General features: G+C 42.9%; 1 protein-coding gene and 1 long non-coding RNA gene across 2 annotated transcripts; one reads left to right on the top strand and one right to left on the bottom strand.

Moving 5' to 3' along the window:
* Positions 1 to 1,684: 1,684 nt before the first annotated feature.
* Positions 1,685 to 14,648, top strand: LOC140906571 (uncharacterized). The gene is made up of 3 exons (XR_012157150.1): positions 1,685 to 1,846; positions 9,841 to 10,062; positions 14,450 to 14,648. It is a non-coding gene; the product is annotated as an uncharacterized lncRNA (long non-coding RNA).
* MRPL53 (mitochondrial ribosomal protein L53) lies at positions 3,778 to 10,576 on the bottom strand. Its single transcript, XM_073330726.1, has 3 exons — positions 10,461 to 10,576; positions 6,679 to 6,791; positions 3,778 to 4,263 (listed from the first exon to the last, which is right to left on the bottom strand). Exons 1-3 carry the CDS (start codon positions 10,550 to 10,552, stop codon positions 4,136 to 4,138), a joined length of 333 nt encoding a protein of 110 aa, XP_073186827.1. The 5' UTR covers positions 10,553 to 10,576; the 3' UTR covers positions 3,778 to 4,135.
* Positions 14,649 to 16,355: the final 1,707 nt, after the last annotated feature.

Below are 16,355 nucleotides of genomic sequence, written 5' to 3' on the forward strand. Positions count from 1 at the left end.
CTGCACAGTGGGATAGCTACCCACAGTACACTGCTCTGTCAGTGCAAGAACTGCTACTGTGGATGGCTCTGCTGACACAAGGATCATAGTGTGGACATGCAACAGTGGTTTAATTACAGTGGTGGCTGTACATCAACGTAACTTAAGTTGACTTAACGTTGTAGGGTAGAGATGGCCTGAGTTATTCAGAAATAGCAATTTCACATTCAGTTCACACTCTGCCTTAATCCAGAATAATTTTAATGTGTAGATAAATCCTTAACTACTCCAAGGTTTCCCATTATTTGTATAAGGAGTGGAAGGAAGGTCAGGTTTTAGTCCTTTAAAATATTGATCTAGATTTGCCCACTACTACCACATGTGTTTTCTCCCACATCCTGCTGTGTCTAGTCAGGTTTTATTAATGTATTTTCAATGTGTTACAGTAGTAATCTCAGATCACAGTTTAAGCATTTCCTTTTAAATTTGCTATGAACATGCTGAGTTCATGTTAGCCAACGTATTGCACATATTCAGAGGCTGATCATTACTTGTATTACAGTAATACTTAGAGGCCTCAACAGGGATTATGGCCACACTGGGCGGAGCATTATGCAAATAGAGAGTAAGAGACACATCCCTGCCCAGAATGTCTTGCAATCCAAGGCTCCAATCCTGCAAGTACTTATGCCTATGGTTAACTTTATTCACATGCTTAGGACTTTAAAAAACATATTGCACAGTTCAACCACCAAGACAGTGTCATACAATTTCTTTTAAATAACTATTTATATATAAAAAGAAAAGGAGGACTTGTGGCACCTTAGAGACTAACCAATTTATTTGAGCATAAGCTTTCATGAGCTACAGCTCACTTCATCTGATGCATAAAATTTTTTCCACTTTTATGCATCCGATGAAGTGAGCTGTAGCTCACAAAAGCTTATGCTCAAATAAATTGGTTAGTCTCTAAGGTGCCACAAGTATTCCTTTTCTTTTTGCAAATACAGACTAACACGGCTGCTACTCTGAAACCTGTATTTATATATAAGCATATATCTGCAACCAGCATTTGGAATACTTGGGCAAATTTTACTTCGTAACTCTGTTGGTGTTTTCCCACAGAGACTTCCTCACGTTATTACTGTTGCAAAAGTTTCAGCACAATGTACTTGGGCAAATTTTACTTCGTAACTCTGTTGGTGTTTTCCCACAGAGACTTCCTCACTTTGTTACTGTTGCAAAAGTTTCAGCACAATGTGTACCCGGATTTGAAATGTTTGCTCCTGGAGTAAGACCCAGGAAGTAATCAGCCAGATATGCTATGTAAGATATCTGCAAAAATGTCATAAATTACCAGATAGGATAATTTTATTTATGTTTGTATCACCTTTGCATTGTGAGTTATAGATATGTATGTATGTCTGTATTTCAAACTTGTGCTATGCTTCTGGGTGACACACCCAGACAATTTGGCATCAGCACTGCCTAGCCTGCTTGATGGCCCATTAAAGACCATCAGCAATACAACTGACCCATTGAGAGAAGGCAGATACACCTTATGACTCAGCAAGGCATGTCCCAATGGAGAGATCTCTAAGGCTTCTAAGCCATGTGCTGGGTAGCTTGTGTTTGAAAGAAAGGAAGCACAGGCCACAAAACAAGAGACTATAAAAGGCAGCAGCAACTTCTCCATTTTGTCTTCAATCCTGCTTCTTACCTCTGGAGGAACTTTGCTACAAACTGAAGCTCTGAACAATGGACTGAATGACCCATCCAAGCTATGGATGAACTGCGGAGAATTGACTTAACCCAGCAGTTTATTCCATCACTGCTACAAACCTGAGTCAAGAAGTTTGCCATTACTGTATGTAATTGATTCCTTTAACCAATTTTAACTCTCACCTTTCTTTTTATAAATAAACCTTTAGATTTTAGTTAATAAGAATTGGCTGTAGCATGTATTTGGGTAAGATCTAAAACATTCATTAACCTGGGAGGTACTGTGTCCAATCCTTTGGGATTGGTAGAACCTTTTATTTTATATGAAGAAATAAGATTTACAAAAATTTGACGTGGGTACATGGATGGAGGCCTGAGGCTGGATCACTTCAAGGGAACTGTGTTGTTTGGACTTCTGAGTAACCAACTTCCTTTCATTCTTTTCACAGTCATGACTTCTCAGTCTCTGCAGCATAGCATCAAAAGTGTATGTGTGTCAGCTGGACTCCTCAGAGCCAGAGGTGAATGGCAGCCCCATAGCTCCCCTCTTTACTCTTCCTGCACCCCAAACCTCTCATCCCTGGCCCCAGCCCAGAGCCCTGACTCCCTCCTGCACCCCAAACCCCTGTCCCAATCCCAAACCCCTCATCCCCAGCTCTGTTGGGTCGAGGAGAACAAATTTCTTCAACTGGGTCACCAGAAAAACGGTTTGAAAACCACTGCTCTACATGCCTCTTGACCTTTCCAAGTGCCGACTTAAGAGGATTCCACAAAACTCCATGTCTCCTCCCCACTGCTTCTCTCCCCACTGTTGACTAAAAAACAAAACAAAACACAACTACGTTACAAGCACGTGGGTTACATACACATCATGGGAAGGAATGCTGCAGCCATGTCTGTATTTCATAATTAAATGTGTTTCACAAGGAAAGCATGACAATTGCATTGGTTCGTGATTTCCAGTTGGAATTTCCAGTTGATGGGTTTGAGCCATAAAGCACTAAATGGCTTGGGGACCCAACTACCTGAAAGACCTGAGTCCTTTCGCACTGAGGAGTTCAGTGGAGCCACTGGAGCTGGCAATCTGCTGCTTTGAAGGAAGAGGAGCTGCCAGTAGAGCATTTTCTGAGAGAACCTTGCCTCTGAAACTCATTTCCCCTTCAGCCTGACACAGCTTAGATTTGTTAACCTTCTGGGTATGTTCATCTATTTGAATGCGCTTGTTTGCACAAAGTGGGATGAGGTTTTATTGTTCATGGAAAGGAACGGACTATTATGGGATTACTATGTTACGTACTGAGTTTGTTCCTTTACCAGTATAAAGGCTATATTTTAAAATGACTTGGGCAGTCGAGTCCTTTTATCATATTAAGGATATCTGTCCTTTTGCCATGGTTTTTAATAACTCTACAATGCCTAAAGGATTGATAAGTGATTTAATAAATGTAAATTTTTAAAATCCTTTACTACTACACATATTGTGGTTGCACCTAGGAGCCCCAGTCACAGACCAGGACCTCACTGGGCTAGGCACTGTATAAACACAGAACAAAAAAAGGGCTTTAACTACCTTCTCTTCCCATCTTTCTTAAATAAGAGGGAGCCTAATGGACCTTACCATTCTCCTTTCTATGGGACCAAACTACAAACCTGTACTTGTAAAACTGTCCTTCCTTCTGCAGATTTTATGCATATGAGGGGGGAAAAAAAAAACCACACACACACACAGAATAAGGCCTACTCTGTTCTTAAAAAAGACTAACAAAAAACTGTATTACAGCAAATGACCTCTCTCTCCAAAATACTGAAAACACCAAATTCATCTTTCACTTTGGGCTATATTCTGTCACCCTGATTCACAAGTAGCACTTTTTCTCTGTGGATAGTCCCTTATAAGATGGGTCTTACACATTCTTTTTTATTTTGTGGCTTTGATTTCATTGCTGAGCTAACTAAACAGTTATTAATCTTCAGAGACTCTTGAATCAAAATCAGTTACTTAGTGACAGACAAGTTTAACAATCTAATGAAGTTTTGGATACCAGCATGTATGTTGAAAACACTGTCTAAACTTAATTTTTCCACTTGTAACAAATTTATTAGGCTCATCTTCATTATTCGTATTAATATACAAATAGGCATGGCATTGATCCAGTGTGTGCATGGTCAAGAGATTGATGGTTTGTGCATCCAAGACTTGCCGACCCTGCCAGAGTTAATGATTTTAGCTTCTCCATTATATTTTCCTCAGGAAAAATATATATTTATACGAATCATTCAGCTGTATGTTGAACTGGCGAGCATTTTGTCCATATCTCTTTTTAAGATTTCATGTCAGTTATCAGTGAAGTTTCCTATGTAGTTCTGATGACAAAAGCTGCTCACTGCTTTTCAAATGCCTAAACAATTTTAAACATAATTGTTTCTTTGATCTTCAAGCACTCTTTTTCTTAGTTTTCTCTTCTGCCTTAAGGTCTTTTGCTATGCATCTGGAGTTGAAAGCTGATAACATTTCTGCTGCTGTCAAGTTGGCTCCTTTCATTATCAATCTGTCTCCATCAGCTGTAAAGGAAAGATTGTACGTTTTAGAGGTGATAAATAAAGTTATAAGAAACAATTTAGCATACATTCAAACTAAAATAGGTGTAAACACTCAGTTCATTCAGTTTACTTAAAAATATTCAGTGATTTCATATACCCATTACCACTGAATCTGTGCGCATACCATACATTAAGAGCAAGCAAACATGAAAGTTAACTGCCCACAACAAAAACAGCCTCCATCCCTGAACTGCCTCATCCAAACATAAGGAAAAACTCCCCAGATATGATCTAGTTTCAGAACAGATGCGTTACTAAAGTAGTTCACGTTATTCTCTGAAGGTAGGCAAACTTGGACTGTAAGGCTACGTCTACGCTAGAAAGGTAAGTTGACCTATATTAGGTCAACTTACAGCCACTGCAGTAATTACTGTAGTGGTGCATGTCTACACTAACCTCCTTGGGTCAGTGGTGTGTGTCCTCACAAGGAGCACTTCCACTAACCTAAAAGGGGTAGTGTGCAGAGCTGAGAATCCCGGGGGAGGCGGGGAGAGAAGAGGCTGCCCAGGGCTTCTTGCCCCAGCTCCCAGCTGGAAGCAGAGTCCCGTCGTTCAGGCTTCTCACCATGGCTCCCAACCCGGAGTGGGGTCCATTCTCACCCCATCTTCCAGGAAGGGGCAGAGTCCAGCTGCCTGGCTTTCTTGTTAATTTCACAGTTCCTGCCAACAGCTGATGTAAGTAATGCAGTGTCTACACAAACACTGCATCGCCCTATCTACACTGACATAAACCTTACGCCTCTTGTGCAGGTGGAGTTATAATGGTATAGTAGGGCACTTAGGCCAAGTCTACACTTACCAGAGATTGACGCTGACGTGATCAATGCAGCGGGGGTTGGTTTAGTGGGTCTGTTGAAGACCTACTAAATCAATTGCAGAACACTCTCCGGCCCGACTCCACTACTCCACCGGAACAAGAAAAGTAAGGTAAGTCGACAGGTGAGGGTCTCCTGTCGACGCAGCATGGGGTAGACACCACGGTAAGTCAACCTAAGCTACGTCGATTCAAGTTATGTTATTCATGTAACTAGGGTGGCATAACTTAGGTCGACTTACTGCGGTATCGTAGAAAAGGCCTTACATCGGCAGGAGGAAGGCTGTAGTGTAGACACTGACATAATTAGGTCAATGTAAGCTGCCTTACGTCGACCTAACTGTGTAGTGTAGACCAGCCCTAAGGGAGTAGATTCCACATCTGAAATATTGCATATAAAGAGACAAGGTGGGTGAGGTAATAAGGGAGAACTCGGAACAAAATGCAGTGCCTAAAACTAATCATAATTAAATTTTGAAGTGACTAGATTTTTCAAGTTGACAGTATCTCTCAAAAAAACTATAGCAAGCCATCTAGCAGCAGCATAATACACTGTCTTGTGCAGTTTCCAAGTTCAGGTCCTGTATTCCCAGAGTCCAAGGGCTGGAAATGCTCCCTTGGCAACATGCTCAGCAACTTGGGAAAGTGAAAAATTGAAAGCAGTAGTTTCTGGCATCAGTAAAATAATCTCTTTTGGCAGAGGCTGTGCACAGCATTGAGCTTCATCATCTAGTATATCATGGCAAGAGACAAGGATGGCAAATAAATGAGGAAGGAAATACTCTATAGAGACACTGAATGAAAAATATATATGTTTGACATATCAAACCTAAAACTTTGCAACGTTCGCTAGAAATGGCAGCTGACCTGATTAAAATATGAAAATTTAAAGGAAAACAAATAGATAATCATTAGTGAAGGAAAAACTTAATGGGCTGGGTTCTCTGCTGGACCTCTTAGAAGACAGCAGAACAGAAGGTAAAGCTTAGGAAAGAGGAGAACAAAGGTGGATTAAAGCGATTTGTGAAGTGCCTCGAATCTGGGCTGCTCTGGGGGTTGACAGAAACCTCCAGTACAAGTTAGAGGAGCCCACAGAGCTGGCTGCACAGCTCGTAGACCCATTTCTGCAAACATTTATACATGTGAGTAGTCCCACTGAGGTGGGACAGCTCATATGACAAAGTTACTGTGGCAGCATGGAGCCACACTGCCTGCAATAGGGCTCTGCACAGGTGCAAGGGTCCACTTGCAGACCTCTCAATTAAGTATTGGAGCTGAATGTTTGTAATGAAGTCAATTCCCTTTCTTCCCAGTTCTAAATCCAGTAGACAGAATTTTTTTTTTTTAATTTCCTTCCCAATACATTAACCTGACTGATTCCATCGTACTCTTGCTCAAAAACATGTTTGTACAACACCTAGCACAATGCGATTCTGATCCATAACTGGGATGTCAAGGTATGACCCCAACACAAATACAAATTACAGGAAACAACCACAAATATCTTCCCGTGTGAGTCTAGAAAGGCTACATTCCCTTTAAGATGAATGATAAACTCCTTACCAAACATGATGTCTACAACTGGTTCAGATCCATCGTGCCTTACATCTGTTGTCACTACACAGTTGATATTGGAGGCACGAGCTTTTTTACTGTTTACACGTTCAAGAAATATTCTGAAAAGATTTAAGAAATATAAATTAAGTAAGAATATACTGAACATATTTCTGCAATTCATTTACATAGTTTGATGTTGCTAACAAAAATACAAACCAATTAGGATTTATATTTACTGCCCCAGTTCTACAAGAAGTTCCATAAGTGCAGACTCGATTGTATGATTATTTTAACAGATTATTACAAAGAAATTTTAAAATCTAATTTGCTTTTCACTATTTTGTTTCCTTTCTGCATTTCTTTTTGATTGATTGCGTTATCCCAGCTATCAGTCAGATCAATTTTTCTTTATAACCAATTTTACTTTCCGATTGTCAATGTTTCAGTGTTTGGAGTTCAGAGAAATGTTTAAATATCTGTTTCCATTGCATTTTTTTCCCAACTCCATGGTAACATTTCTAATGATTTGCTGAAGTTTGTGTAATTTGTTTTTCATTTAATTTTTGGTCAAAGTTCAATGAATAGGGTCACTTTGAAGCCATATCAGTTACCTGCAAGAGTCAGGAAGGAATGCCCTGCACACACACCAATGTATTCTGCTGTGGGTTATTTTTATTGCCTTACTCTGAAGCATCAGTGATAGCCACAGCTGGAGAGATGAGATTGGTTGGGGTGGGCCAGAGCTCTTAGGTGGCACCAAGCATTCTCTCTCTCTCTCTCAAGGTGGCTGGCTGGTTCTTGCTCATATGCTCAGGGTCTACCTGATCACCATATATAGGGTGAGGAAGGAATTTTCTCTCAGGTCAGATTGGCAGTGACCTTGGTTGTGCTTCATCTTCCTCTGTAGTGTGTGGGTATCTCTAATCACTTAATCATTTCCCTACCATTGTGAGGGTCTTGGGCACTGGTTCACCTTGGTCTCTCCTATTCTCGGTCCGTGGCTCATAGTATCTAGTCTCATGAGAGCTGCAATGCTTTGGTCTAATTTCAGTTGTTGGTTTTAACGTGCAGGTACTGGGTGGTGGTAGTGGTGACCTGTAATACACAGGTCAGACTAGATTATCTGGTTGTCCCTTTTAGCCTTAACCTCTATTACTGTGTGTGTATGCACATGCACGCCTGCGGGTACGTGTAAAATAACTCCTCACATCTGTTCCAAGTTTGTGTTTTATGTTCCTTTAGTAAAGTATTTATGTCATGGAAAAAGCACAATTATTTGGACTTCTCAGGCAATTGATTACCAAAGAACATCAGCCATTGTATTTTTCCTCACTATTTCTAAGTATTGTAACACTAATAACTAGGGCCTTACCAATTTCACAGCAGTGAAAAATGTGTCATGGACCATGAAATAAGTCCTTCCCCACAAAGGGGGCAGGCTGGGGGGGGCAGGTCTAGAGCCACCTCCAGGAGTCTCCCCCTTCTGCAGGATGCTCTGGGACTAGGCAGTAGCCCCAGAGGGTTCTTGCAGCTGGAGAAGGCTTGTGGAGCTGGATCCTATCTTTCCTGTGCTGCTGGGAGCATCCCAGCAAAGGGGGCACCTAGCTGATAGTCTGAGCAGGGCTGGGGCAGGATAGGACGTGGTCTTTCCTTGCAGGGGTGCTCTTGGATCTCTCTCCCAGCTGCAGATAGCTCCGCACCCCATGCTCCCCATTCTGTCCAGCTCTGTAGGCAGCACAGAAGTGAGGGTGGCAACCCCATGACCCTCCCTACAATAGGTTTGCAACTCCCCCACACATCCCCTTTTTGGGTCAGGACCCCCACGGTTAACACACCATGAAATTTCAGATTTAAAAATCTAAAAACGTGAAATTTACCAATTTTCAATTCCTATAGTCATGAAATTGACCAAAACAGACCGAGAATTTGGTAGGGCCCTACTAATAACTAATCTTACAGCTGACTCCACATGTGCTGACCCTTGCACTCACATGGATCCTCAATGACTTTAGGGTTGGGGCCTCTGTGCTTAGCATAGTAAAGTTAAGCACATGTGTGCTTGCAGGCCTTAGTCAGTACCTCTATACTTTGAGCTGGAGGTGCAATTTCTAGCTTGAGGAGACTGAACCCGTGCTAGCTCTGACTGAGCTATTGTGCTAAAAATAGAGTGTAGCTGTGGCAGCAGGAAGGGCTATCCACCCCACCACATGGTTAGCATCTCAGACTACTTAGGGTGGCTAGCTCCTCCCTCTATGCTGCTACACTCTATTTTTAGCACGCTAGCTCAGTCACAGCTCCAGCAGATATGTCCCCGCAAGTTCCAATTTACAGTTTCCAGCTCATAGTGTCTACTTTATATGCTGCAGTTTCCACGGTATGCATCCGATGAAGTGAGCTGTAGCTCACGAAAGCTCATGCTCAAATAAATTGGTTAGTCTCTAAGGTGCCACAAGTACTCCTTTTCTTTTTGCGAATACAGACTAACACGGCTGTTACTCTGAAACCTGACATCTGTACAGGTGTCACTAAACCAGTAGTCTGAAAACAATGGGGTTGCACAGGTCTTGCTGGGGTCTTAACTTGGCCAACTCTCACAATATTTGATGTTTTAACTTAAATATAAAGAATGGCCATACTGAGTTAGGCCAATGACCCACCTAACCCAATATCTTGTTATCCAACAGTGGTCAACGCCAGATGCTTCAAAGGAAATGAATAGAACAGGGCAATTATCAAGTGATCTATCCCACCCTCCAGTCCCAGTATCTGGCAATCAGAGGCTTAGGGACACCAAGAGCATGGGGCTGTACTGCTAACCATCTTGGCTAGTAACCATGGATAGACCTATCCTCCATGAACTTAGCTAATTCTTTTTTGAACCCAGTTATACTTTTGGGCTTTACAACATCCCAAGACAAGGAGGTCCACAGGTTGATTGTGCATTGAGTGAAGAAGTATTTCCTTATATTAGTTTTAAACTTGATGCCTATTAAAGCCCTGGTTAGTGGAGGCAACTGATTATACAAAAATATCAGCATTCAAGTAAAAAAATGCCTGTAAGCCTAGTGGTTGCAGAGAAAAGCATAAAAATGTGACCTGAGTGCACCTGACAGGCTCAAAAAAGGAGGGCAATTTTTTAAATCTTTTGTTTTTAATCTCAATTTTTAGGTACCTGACTTGTGGTTTTTTCAACATTTAAAGGCGGACAATGCTGCTTATTACGGACAATAATGGGAAGACGGGATGGACCCATACTGACTCTCCCGGCCCAGGTAAAGTTGTCTTTGTACTTGGTAACCAGTCTAGAACCAACCACTTGCTCCAGAGCCCACCAACAGCGAACCCACCCAATGCCCTGTAACACGGTCGTGTTTGGAGACAAACAGCCCTGTAAGTAGAACCAGATCCAAACCTCAAAGCTGCGTCGGGTGCCTGTGGCCGGGGTGGGGAAGCCCATCCCTTGGCTGGAGGGCCAGGGGGAAAGAGGGGTCTCTCCGCACGCAACGCGCCGCGGAAGCCATTCCAGCCGCGGGGGCGAACGGGCCGGGCAGAGCGAACCACTCGCTGCCCCGCCGCACAGGCGGAGCCAACGCCCAGGGGGCGAGGGGGAGGGTAGACGGGAAAGGCCTCGCTTGGTAGGCTGAATGGGGCGCAGGAACCCATAGGGGAGCGGGTAGGGCGGGCCGGCCGACTGGCCGCTCCCCGTCCAGGGGGGAATGTGGGGGAGGGGCCGCTCCCCGTGAGGCGGGTATAGGGGGTGTCTGGCCGCCCTCCCGAGCTCTCCTCACCGGGTGGTTTCCACGTTGGTCTGGAAAGGGCAGAACCGGACCGCGACGCTCTTCACGTGCCTCAGGGCCACCGCGGCCTTGGGCACCGCCATCTTCCCCTCGCTCGGCCTGGGACTACAATTCCCACAAGCCCCTTCGCCAAGGCGGGGCGCGGAGGGCTGGCGGCGCGCGCAGCTCTGTGGGAAATGTAGTGCTCGGCGGTCGGGGGCTGCGCTGCGCTGCGGCGGGCCCCGAGCTGCCGGAGCCCCTCGCGGTGCAGCTCTGCTCGTGCCTGGCGTTCTGCCCTGGGCGTACTTCGAGCCTGGCCCCTCCCCCTCGGCCTGGGAGCTGAGCGCCGGGGTCGCAGCCTCTCCCACGGGGGGATGATAGAGTTCGCGCCGGGGTCCGCTCAAATGCGGAGTTTTCACTCATTTAAAGAAATTAGCCCCGTGTTCAGAAACGGACTCAGATTTTGCCCCGGGAGCAGCGGGGTGGGGTGCGGGGGAGCGTACGCCCCACCAGGTATCATTCATTACAGTGCAATGCAGAGAATAGAAATGAGTGACGAGCAGGACAAGGACGTGGCCTCGTTAAAGTTTTCGAAAGACAAAGAGCAAAGATTCGAGTTCAGGGCAATTGTTAGGAAATTTGATTCTTTTCATGTTAACATTTTTATTTGATTCTTTTTGCTCGTCAAACTTATCAAACACCCGGAGCAAAAATATAGAACTGTAAACATAGTATAGAGCACTGACATGGTGCCCTGTAGTTTATTTCTACACAGACCCACTGCAGCCGGCTTTGTGCAGATGGACAGTCATAGGTTTCAGTGTGGGTTGTCAATAGAGTTGCCAACTGTCATAAATATAAAGGGAAGGGTAACCACCTTTCTGTATACAGTGCTATAAAATCCCTCCTGGCCAGAGGCAAAATCCTTTCACCTGTAAAGGGTTAAGAAGCTAAAGGTAACCTCGCTGGCACCTGACCAAAATGACCAATGAGGAGACAAGATACTTTCAAATCTGGAGGGGGGGATATTTTCGGGGAAGACGGCTCCAAGAGGTCTCTTTCCCTGTTCTTTGTTTAAATCGCTCGGTGGTGGCAGCATAACAGGTTTTTAACCTAAGCTGGTTCCCAAGGCAAGCAAAATCTGTGCCTTGGGGAAGTTTTAATCTAAGCTGGTAAGAATAAGATTAGGGGGGGTCTTTCATGCAGGTCCCCACATCTGTACCCTAGAGTTCAGAGTGGGAAAGGGACCTTGACACCAACCCTCCATGGTTGTCCCAGAGTCTCCAGGAATTAAAGATTAATTTTTAATTAAAGATTATATCATGTGATGAAATCTCCAGGAATATGTCCCACCAAAATTGGTAACCCTAGTTGGCACATGAGGTATCACTTGCAGAATCAGGGCCTACCATAGTTTCTTGTATGAGGGCAAAGAAACCTACAATTATGAATTGCAGGAGTTAAGGATATAAAGACCTATATCCCTGGCAATACATGGCCCTGATCCTATAATGGGTCACTGTGTGGGTATGGATACATCCATGCAGAGCTCATTGCAGGATCTGAGTCTATTTCTGTAAGATGTCCCAATTGGTTTCCACCACAACTCCTAGGAATTGTGGATCTTGCATTGGTTTGCCTGGCTTCCTCTTCTCTGATCATATCTATCAATGTTTGAAATAAATCTTTTTTATAAGAATGGTCATATACTAAACAAAGGGCAATCTGAATCTTCACTGTTGTAAAATATAGAAGAGGGACCTGCTGAAAAGTCTGGTAGAAATGGAAATAAAGACTTTTTAAAATAGATGCATTAGAAAATATATAAAAGGGGGTAAGATAAACCAGCTACATAATAAGTTGTTAAACAAACACTGTTGAAGTTGATTGGAATGCAGCATAGCCAGTGTAATTCATCAATTTTACACTAGATGGCAGAAACAACTTTTGTAAAGTTTTTGGGAGTTGTGTACTATCTGAAATTGTTAGTAGAGTACTGGGATCCTAGTAAACCTTTGGTGTGGGAGCTTGGAATAAATCAGCTTTGGTAATGTTTTTAAATACAGTGCGAAATTCTAGGGAATCTTTCAATACTGTATTTCATTTTTACCTGGTGTTGAAGTACTACTGATGCTTTTTCCCCCGAGTAACAAACTGATGTACAAAATAGAACAGTTGGCAACATTTGGAAATGTTACGCTATTGTTGTAATGTAGCTTTAGCTCTTTTTTTTAAAATGTAGCCATTAAATTAACTCCAGCTTTCCAGTGAGATGAAGCCTAAAAATAAAATAGTTAAACTAATTTCAGAAGTAAGTATTTTAAAACTTTGTTTCCAAATTCATTTATATTATAGCTCTTTGTCTTTGCAAAAATAAGTCTGTGAGAGAAAGCATTGTAACAAACCTACTCCTTAAGCAAAAATTCACTGATTTAAAAGAGGATTTGCCTGAGTAAGGAGTGCCAGATCAGGCACATAGAGGGGCAAATAGAATATTTTATTTTTAAAAGGTGAACTCAAACTATAGAACTTCAACAATCCTTCTCTTTCTTCATTATAATACAAATCAGTAACAACATTTCCATCAGCCTCTCTTAGAGCAGTATGGGATCAACCTTGATTAAGGAATGAGGAAGGAAGGATGTATTTTATTGATCGTTAAGAGTTCAGTTCTGCCAGGTGCTGGGCACCCTGTACTCCTGTTGATTTCAAAATAGGTAAGGCAGAAATAATCTTTATATCATCCCCTATTGTGTTTTAATAGCAGTTTCCTGTGGAATTTGTACAGTTTACTGTGCAGAATCTAGGGCAAAGAGAACCTTCTCCAATCATCTCATTCATACTGCAAATCAACCAGCCTGTTGGCCTTTGTCATAAATCTATAAAAGTTTTATCTTTCCTCCTAGATCTGAACCATCACTTTGGAAAGATATATAAAAAAATCCCCTTTTCAGTAATTTATTTTTTAGCTGCCTGAACCTGATTCATCCAACTTAAAGTTACATAAGGGAAAATATAAATTTTTAGTAACCTTAAGACAACACATCCTTTCTTCCTCCCTGAAAAAGATGGAATCTTTCTATGAAACAAAGCCAAGGGAAATGAGTGCAGGCATCTTGTTTGCTGAAAGAAGGATCTTCTCTATACTTGGTTACAACCAAGTCCTAGAATGAATGTGGAACAGAAGCAGGAATCTTAGTTTTGATCTTTTACACCCGTTTAACTCCATCAGTGTCTCCACTTACCATGGATTTACACAGGTGTAACTGAGATTGAACTCTGACCCATAGTGTCTTAATTTGATTCCAGAATAGCTCATAACAGATTATCCACAAAGGACCTGAATCATTCCTTTCTATTCCAGCAGGTAATCTGAGAACTCTGAAATGTGTATGCTAGAGACTATTCTCCAAGGATTCACATTTGAAACCAAGTGATTAATTTTATTCTTAAGTATAGTGATAACTAGAGCATAGTTACTTTTAACAGACAATGATGTTTTAACATCTGTAACATTGATATCCCAACCTGATTAAAATAAAAATCAGTTACTATTTTAGAGAGGCAGAGTTTCTCAGAAGGAAAAATACAGTAGTCCCATTGACTAATTCAGCAGTCCATAGTTTTATATCTAACAAATGTATGCATCAGGCAGCTATTCAGCCCCTTCACACACCCTCATTATGGAGAAGGTGTTAGCCCGAGACAGTTGGAACTAGGTTTTACTTTACAGAAGATGAGCCATCTATAGTGTTCTACCCCCTCCGCATCTATCATCTGCAACTGTGTAGTTAAGGGAAAGGCAGATTGAGATTGCAAATAGTCAGATGGTATTTATTAAGAGTAACAATAACAGGCTAGGACTCCCTGAAAACTAAGATAACATAACAACAGCTTGGTTATTAACACAAATGTAAATGGGGGTGAACCCCAGAGCCCCAAACCCTATGCACAATGGGGTACACAGGACTTAACAAGAATGACTATACCATATCTTGCAGACACTGGACAGGAGAACAGGAACACAGACGGGAACCAGGGGCAGGTGCCAGGAATAACAACACAACAGGAACTGGACCTTAGAAACTTCGGTGACAATTAAGTAGATATTCAGTATGGTTTCTTCTGTCTACTGTTCTTGATTTCATCATCCTGCGTGCCTAATGTGAACGCTGTCTCACATGATGATGGAACAGGTGAGTGGAGGTAAGTTAAGGGAACCTTGGTAGATGTTACTGGTTCACCTCAAGTCCTAATCCCTCAGGGCTCTAGCTAATAGCAAGGCTGGTACTCTGTGGGAAGGCTTCTATGCCTCAATGGGATGACCTGCTTTCACAGCATCCAGAGACACAGAGCGCCCCTCAGAGGGTGAGACTCCCATATATGAATTCTCTGTTGCTAGGCAGCTTCTACCACCATGAGACACTACCTTTCTCTTGTTTTGGTGCCAAACTCAAAAAAAGCACCAAAAGTTGAAGGAGAAGGGAAGCTAAGATGGAGGACTGGTTGTCCTTTTACCAGTCCAAAATGGCAACTATGTACACTTAATGAATTGAACCTTTTCTACCCAACAAGGGTAGTTCTGATAGTTTTTGTTTTTGGTCTGTTCCTTGTCTGTTACTTCTCCTCACTTTCATTTTCCTTTCTGTAATATACTTAGATAGAGAAATGTATGAGTTGCAGAGTTGAGATCTGGCACCAGTTCCTTCAAGGGTCATGTTTGATTCTGGAGTCTTGGTTCAGGCTTCCTTCTGCTCATAAGTTGATTCCTTCTCTTGAATCCTTTAATCTTTTTTTCCTGACTATTTTCCCAAGACCCTTTGTCACAGATGGCTACAGGTCCAGGATTTAGCATTTGGTAATTAATTTCCAAACACCTATTCATGACACTAGGTACTCTCTGTATGAATAAAACATAATGCTGCCTGGGGGTGGGGAGAGGTGAGCCAAAACAAGCCCTGCCTGCCTGCCTGTTATGTGCAGAGGCAGTGTCTCCAGCTGGCTGCACAGAATGCTGAGCTTGGCTGTATAAAACAGTTCTTTTCTGGAAGCAGAGAAACACACAGACCATGTCTCCACTACAGGGACTATACTGTCAGAACCCAGTGCCGTAGCTATGCTGGCATAACCCTGTAGTGTAGATGCAGCCTTCATTGACAAAAGGGGTTTTTCCATCCGTGTAGAAATGCCACCTCCCCGAGTGATGGTAGCTATATTGACAGAAGCATTCTTCCATCAACTGAGCTGCATCTACACTGGGGGTTAGGTCAGCACAGCTACGTTGCTCAGAGGTGTCCACCGCACCCTGAGTGACATCGCTATGGGTGGACCAGGCCACAGATTTCAAGGAGAACAACAGGAAGAGGCAGATCCTAGTACCTACTATGACCAGAGACTGCTAAGAGCAGTAAGGATGCGTGGGACGCTCTTGTTAAAATTCTGCCCCAAACTGAAGGGTTGACTTCCCTATCTCCTATGGAGGATCACTGACTTACCACTGAGGTAAGAGATGACTTCCACTGAGGTTCATAAAAATACTTCAGAAGATCAGTCACAAACAGAGGAAGCTAACTGGAATTTCAGAGGGAGTAGCTCCAGCTGCAGCCTCATGCATGGAGGTGGCAGGGCTTGATGAGTGGTGCATTTGGTCTGTCTGTGGGTTGTTTGTTGTTCTCTGTGTACCAGCTGTGGGCCCCTGAGAAAGCCCTTGAGGCTTTGATCAGTGTCTTGCTAAAGGCTGCAAGGGTCTAGTCCTTGGAACAGAGATGACTGAGGGGGGATATGATAGATGTCTATAAAATCATGACTGGTGTGGAGTGTTATTTACCCCTTCACATAACACAAGAACCAGGGGTCACCCAATAAAATTAGTAGGCAGCAGGTTTAAAAACAAACAAAAGGAAATAC

This window comes from Lepidochelys kempii, chromosome 2 (genome assembly GCF_965140265.1).
Source record: "Lepidochelys kempii isolate rLepKem1 chromosome 2, rLepKem1.hap2, whole genome shotgun sequence".
Taxonomy (NCBI): Eukaryota; Metazoa; Chordata; order Testudines; family Cheloniidae; genus Lepidochelys; species Lepidochelys kempii.

Bases quoted from the DNA above. Each gene is read 5' to 3' on its own strand.
- MRPL53 (XM_073330726.1), bottom strand. From the start codon at position 10,552: ATGGCGGTGCCCAAGGCCGCGGTGGCCCTGAGGCACGTGAAGAGCGTC. The intron at 6,792-10,460 runs GTGAGGAGAGCT...AAATCTTTTCAG, and splicing joins ACCAACGTGGAAACCACCCG to AATATTTCTTGAACGTGTAA. The intron at 4,264-6,678 runs GTAAGGAGTTTA...TTTCCTTTACAG, and splicing joins AGTTGTAGACATCATGTTTG to CTGATGGAGACAGATTGATA.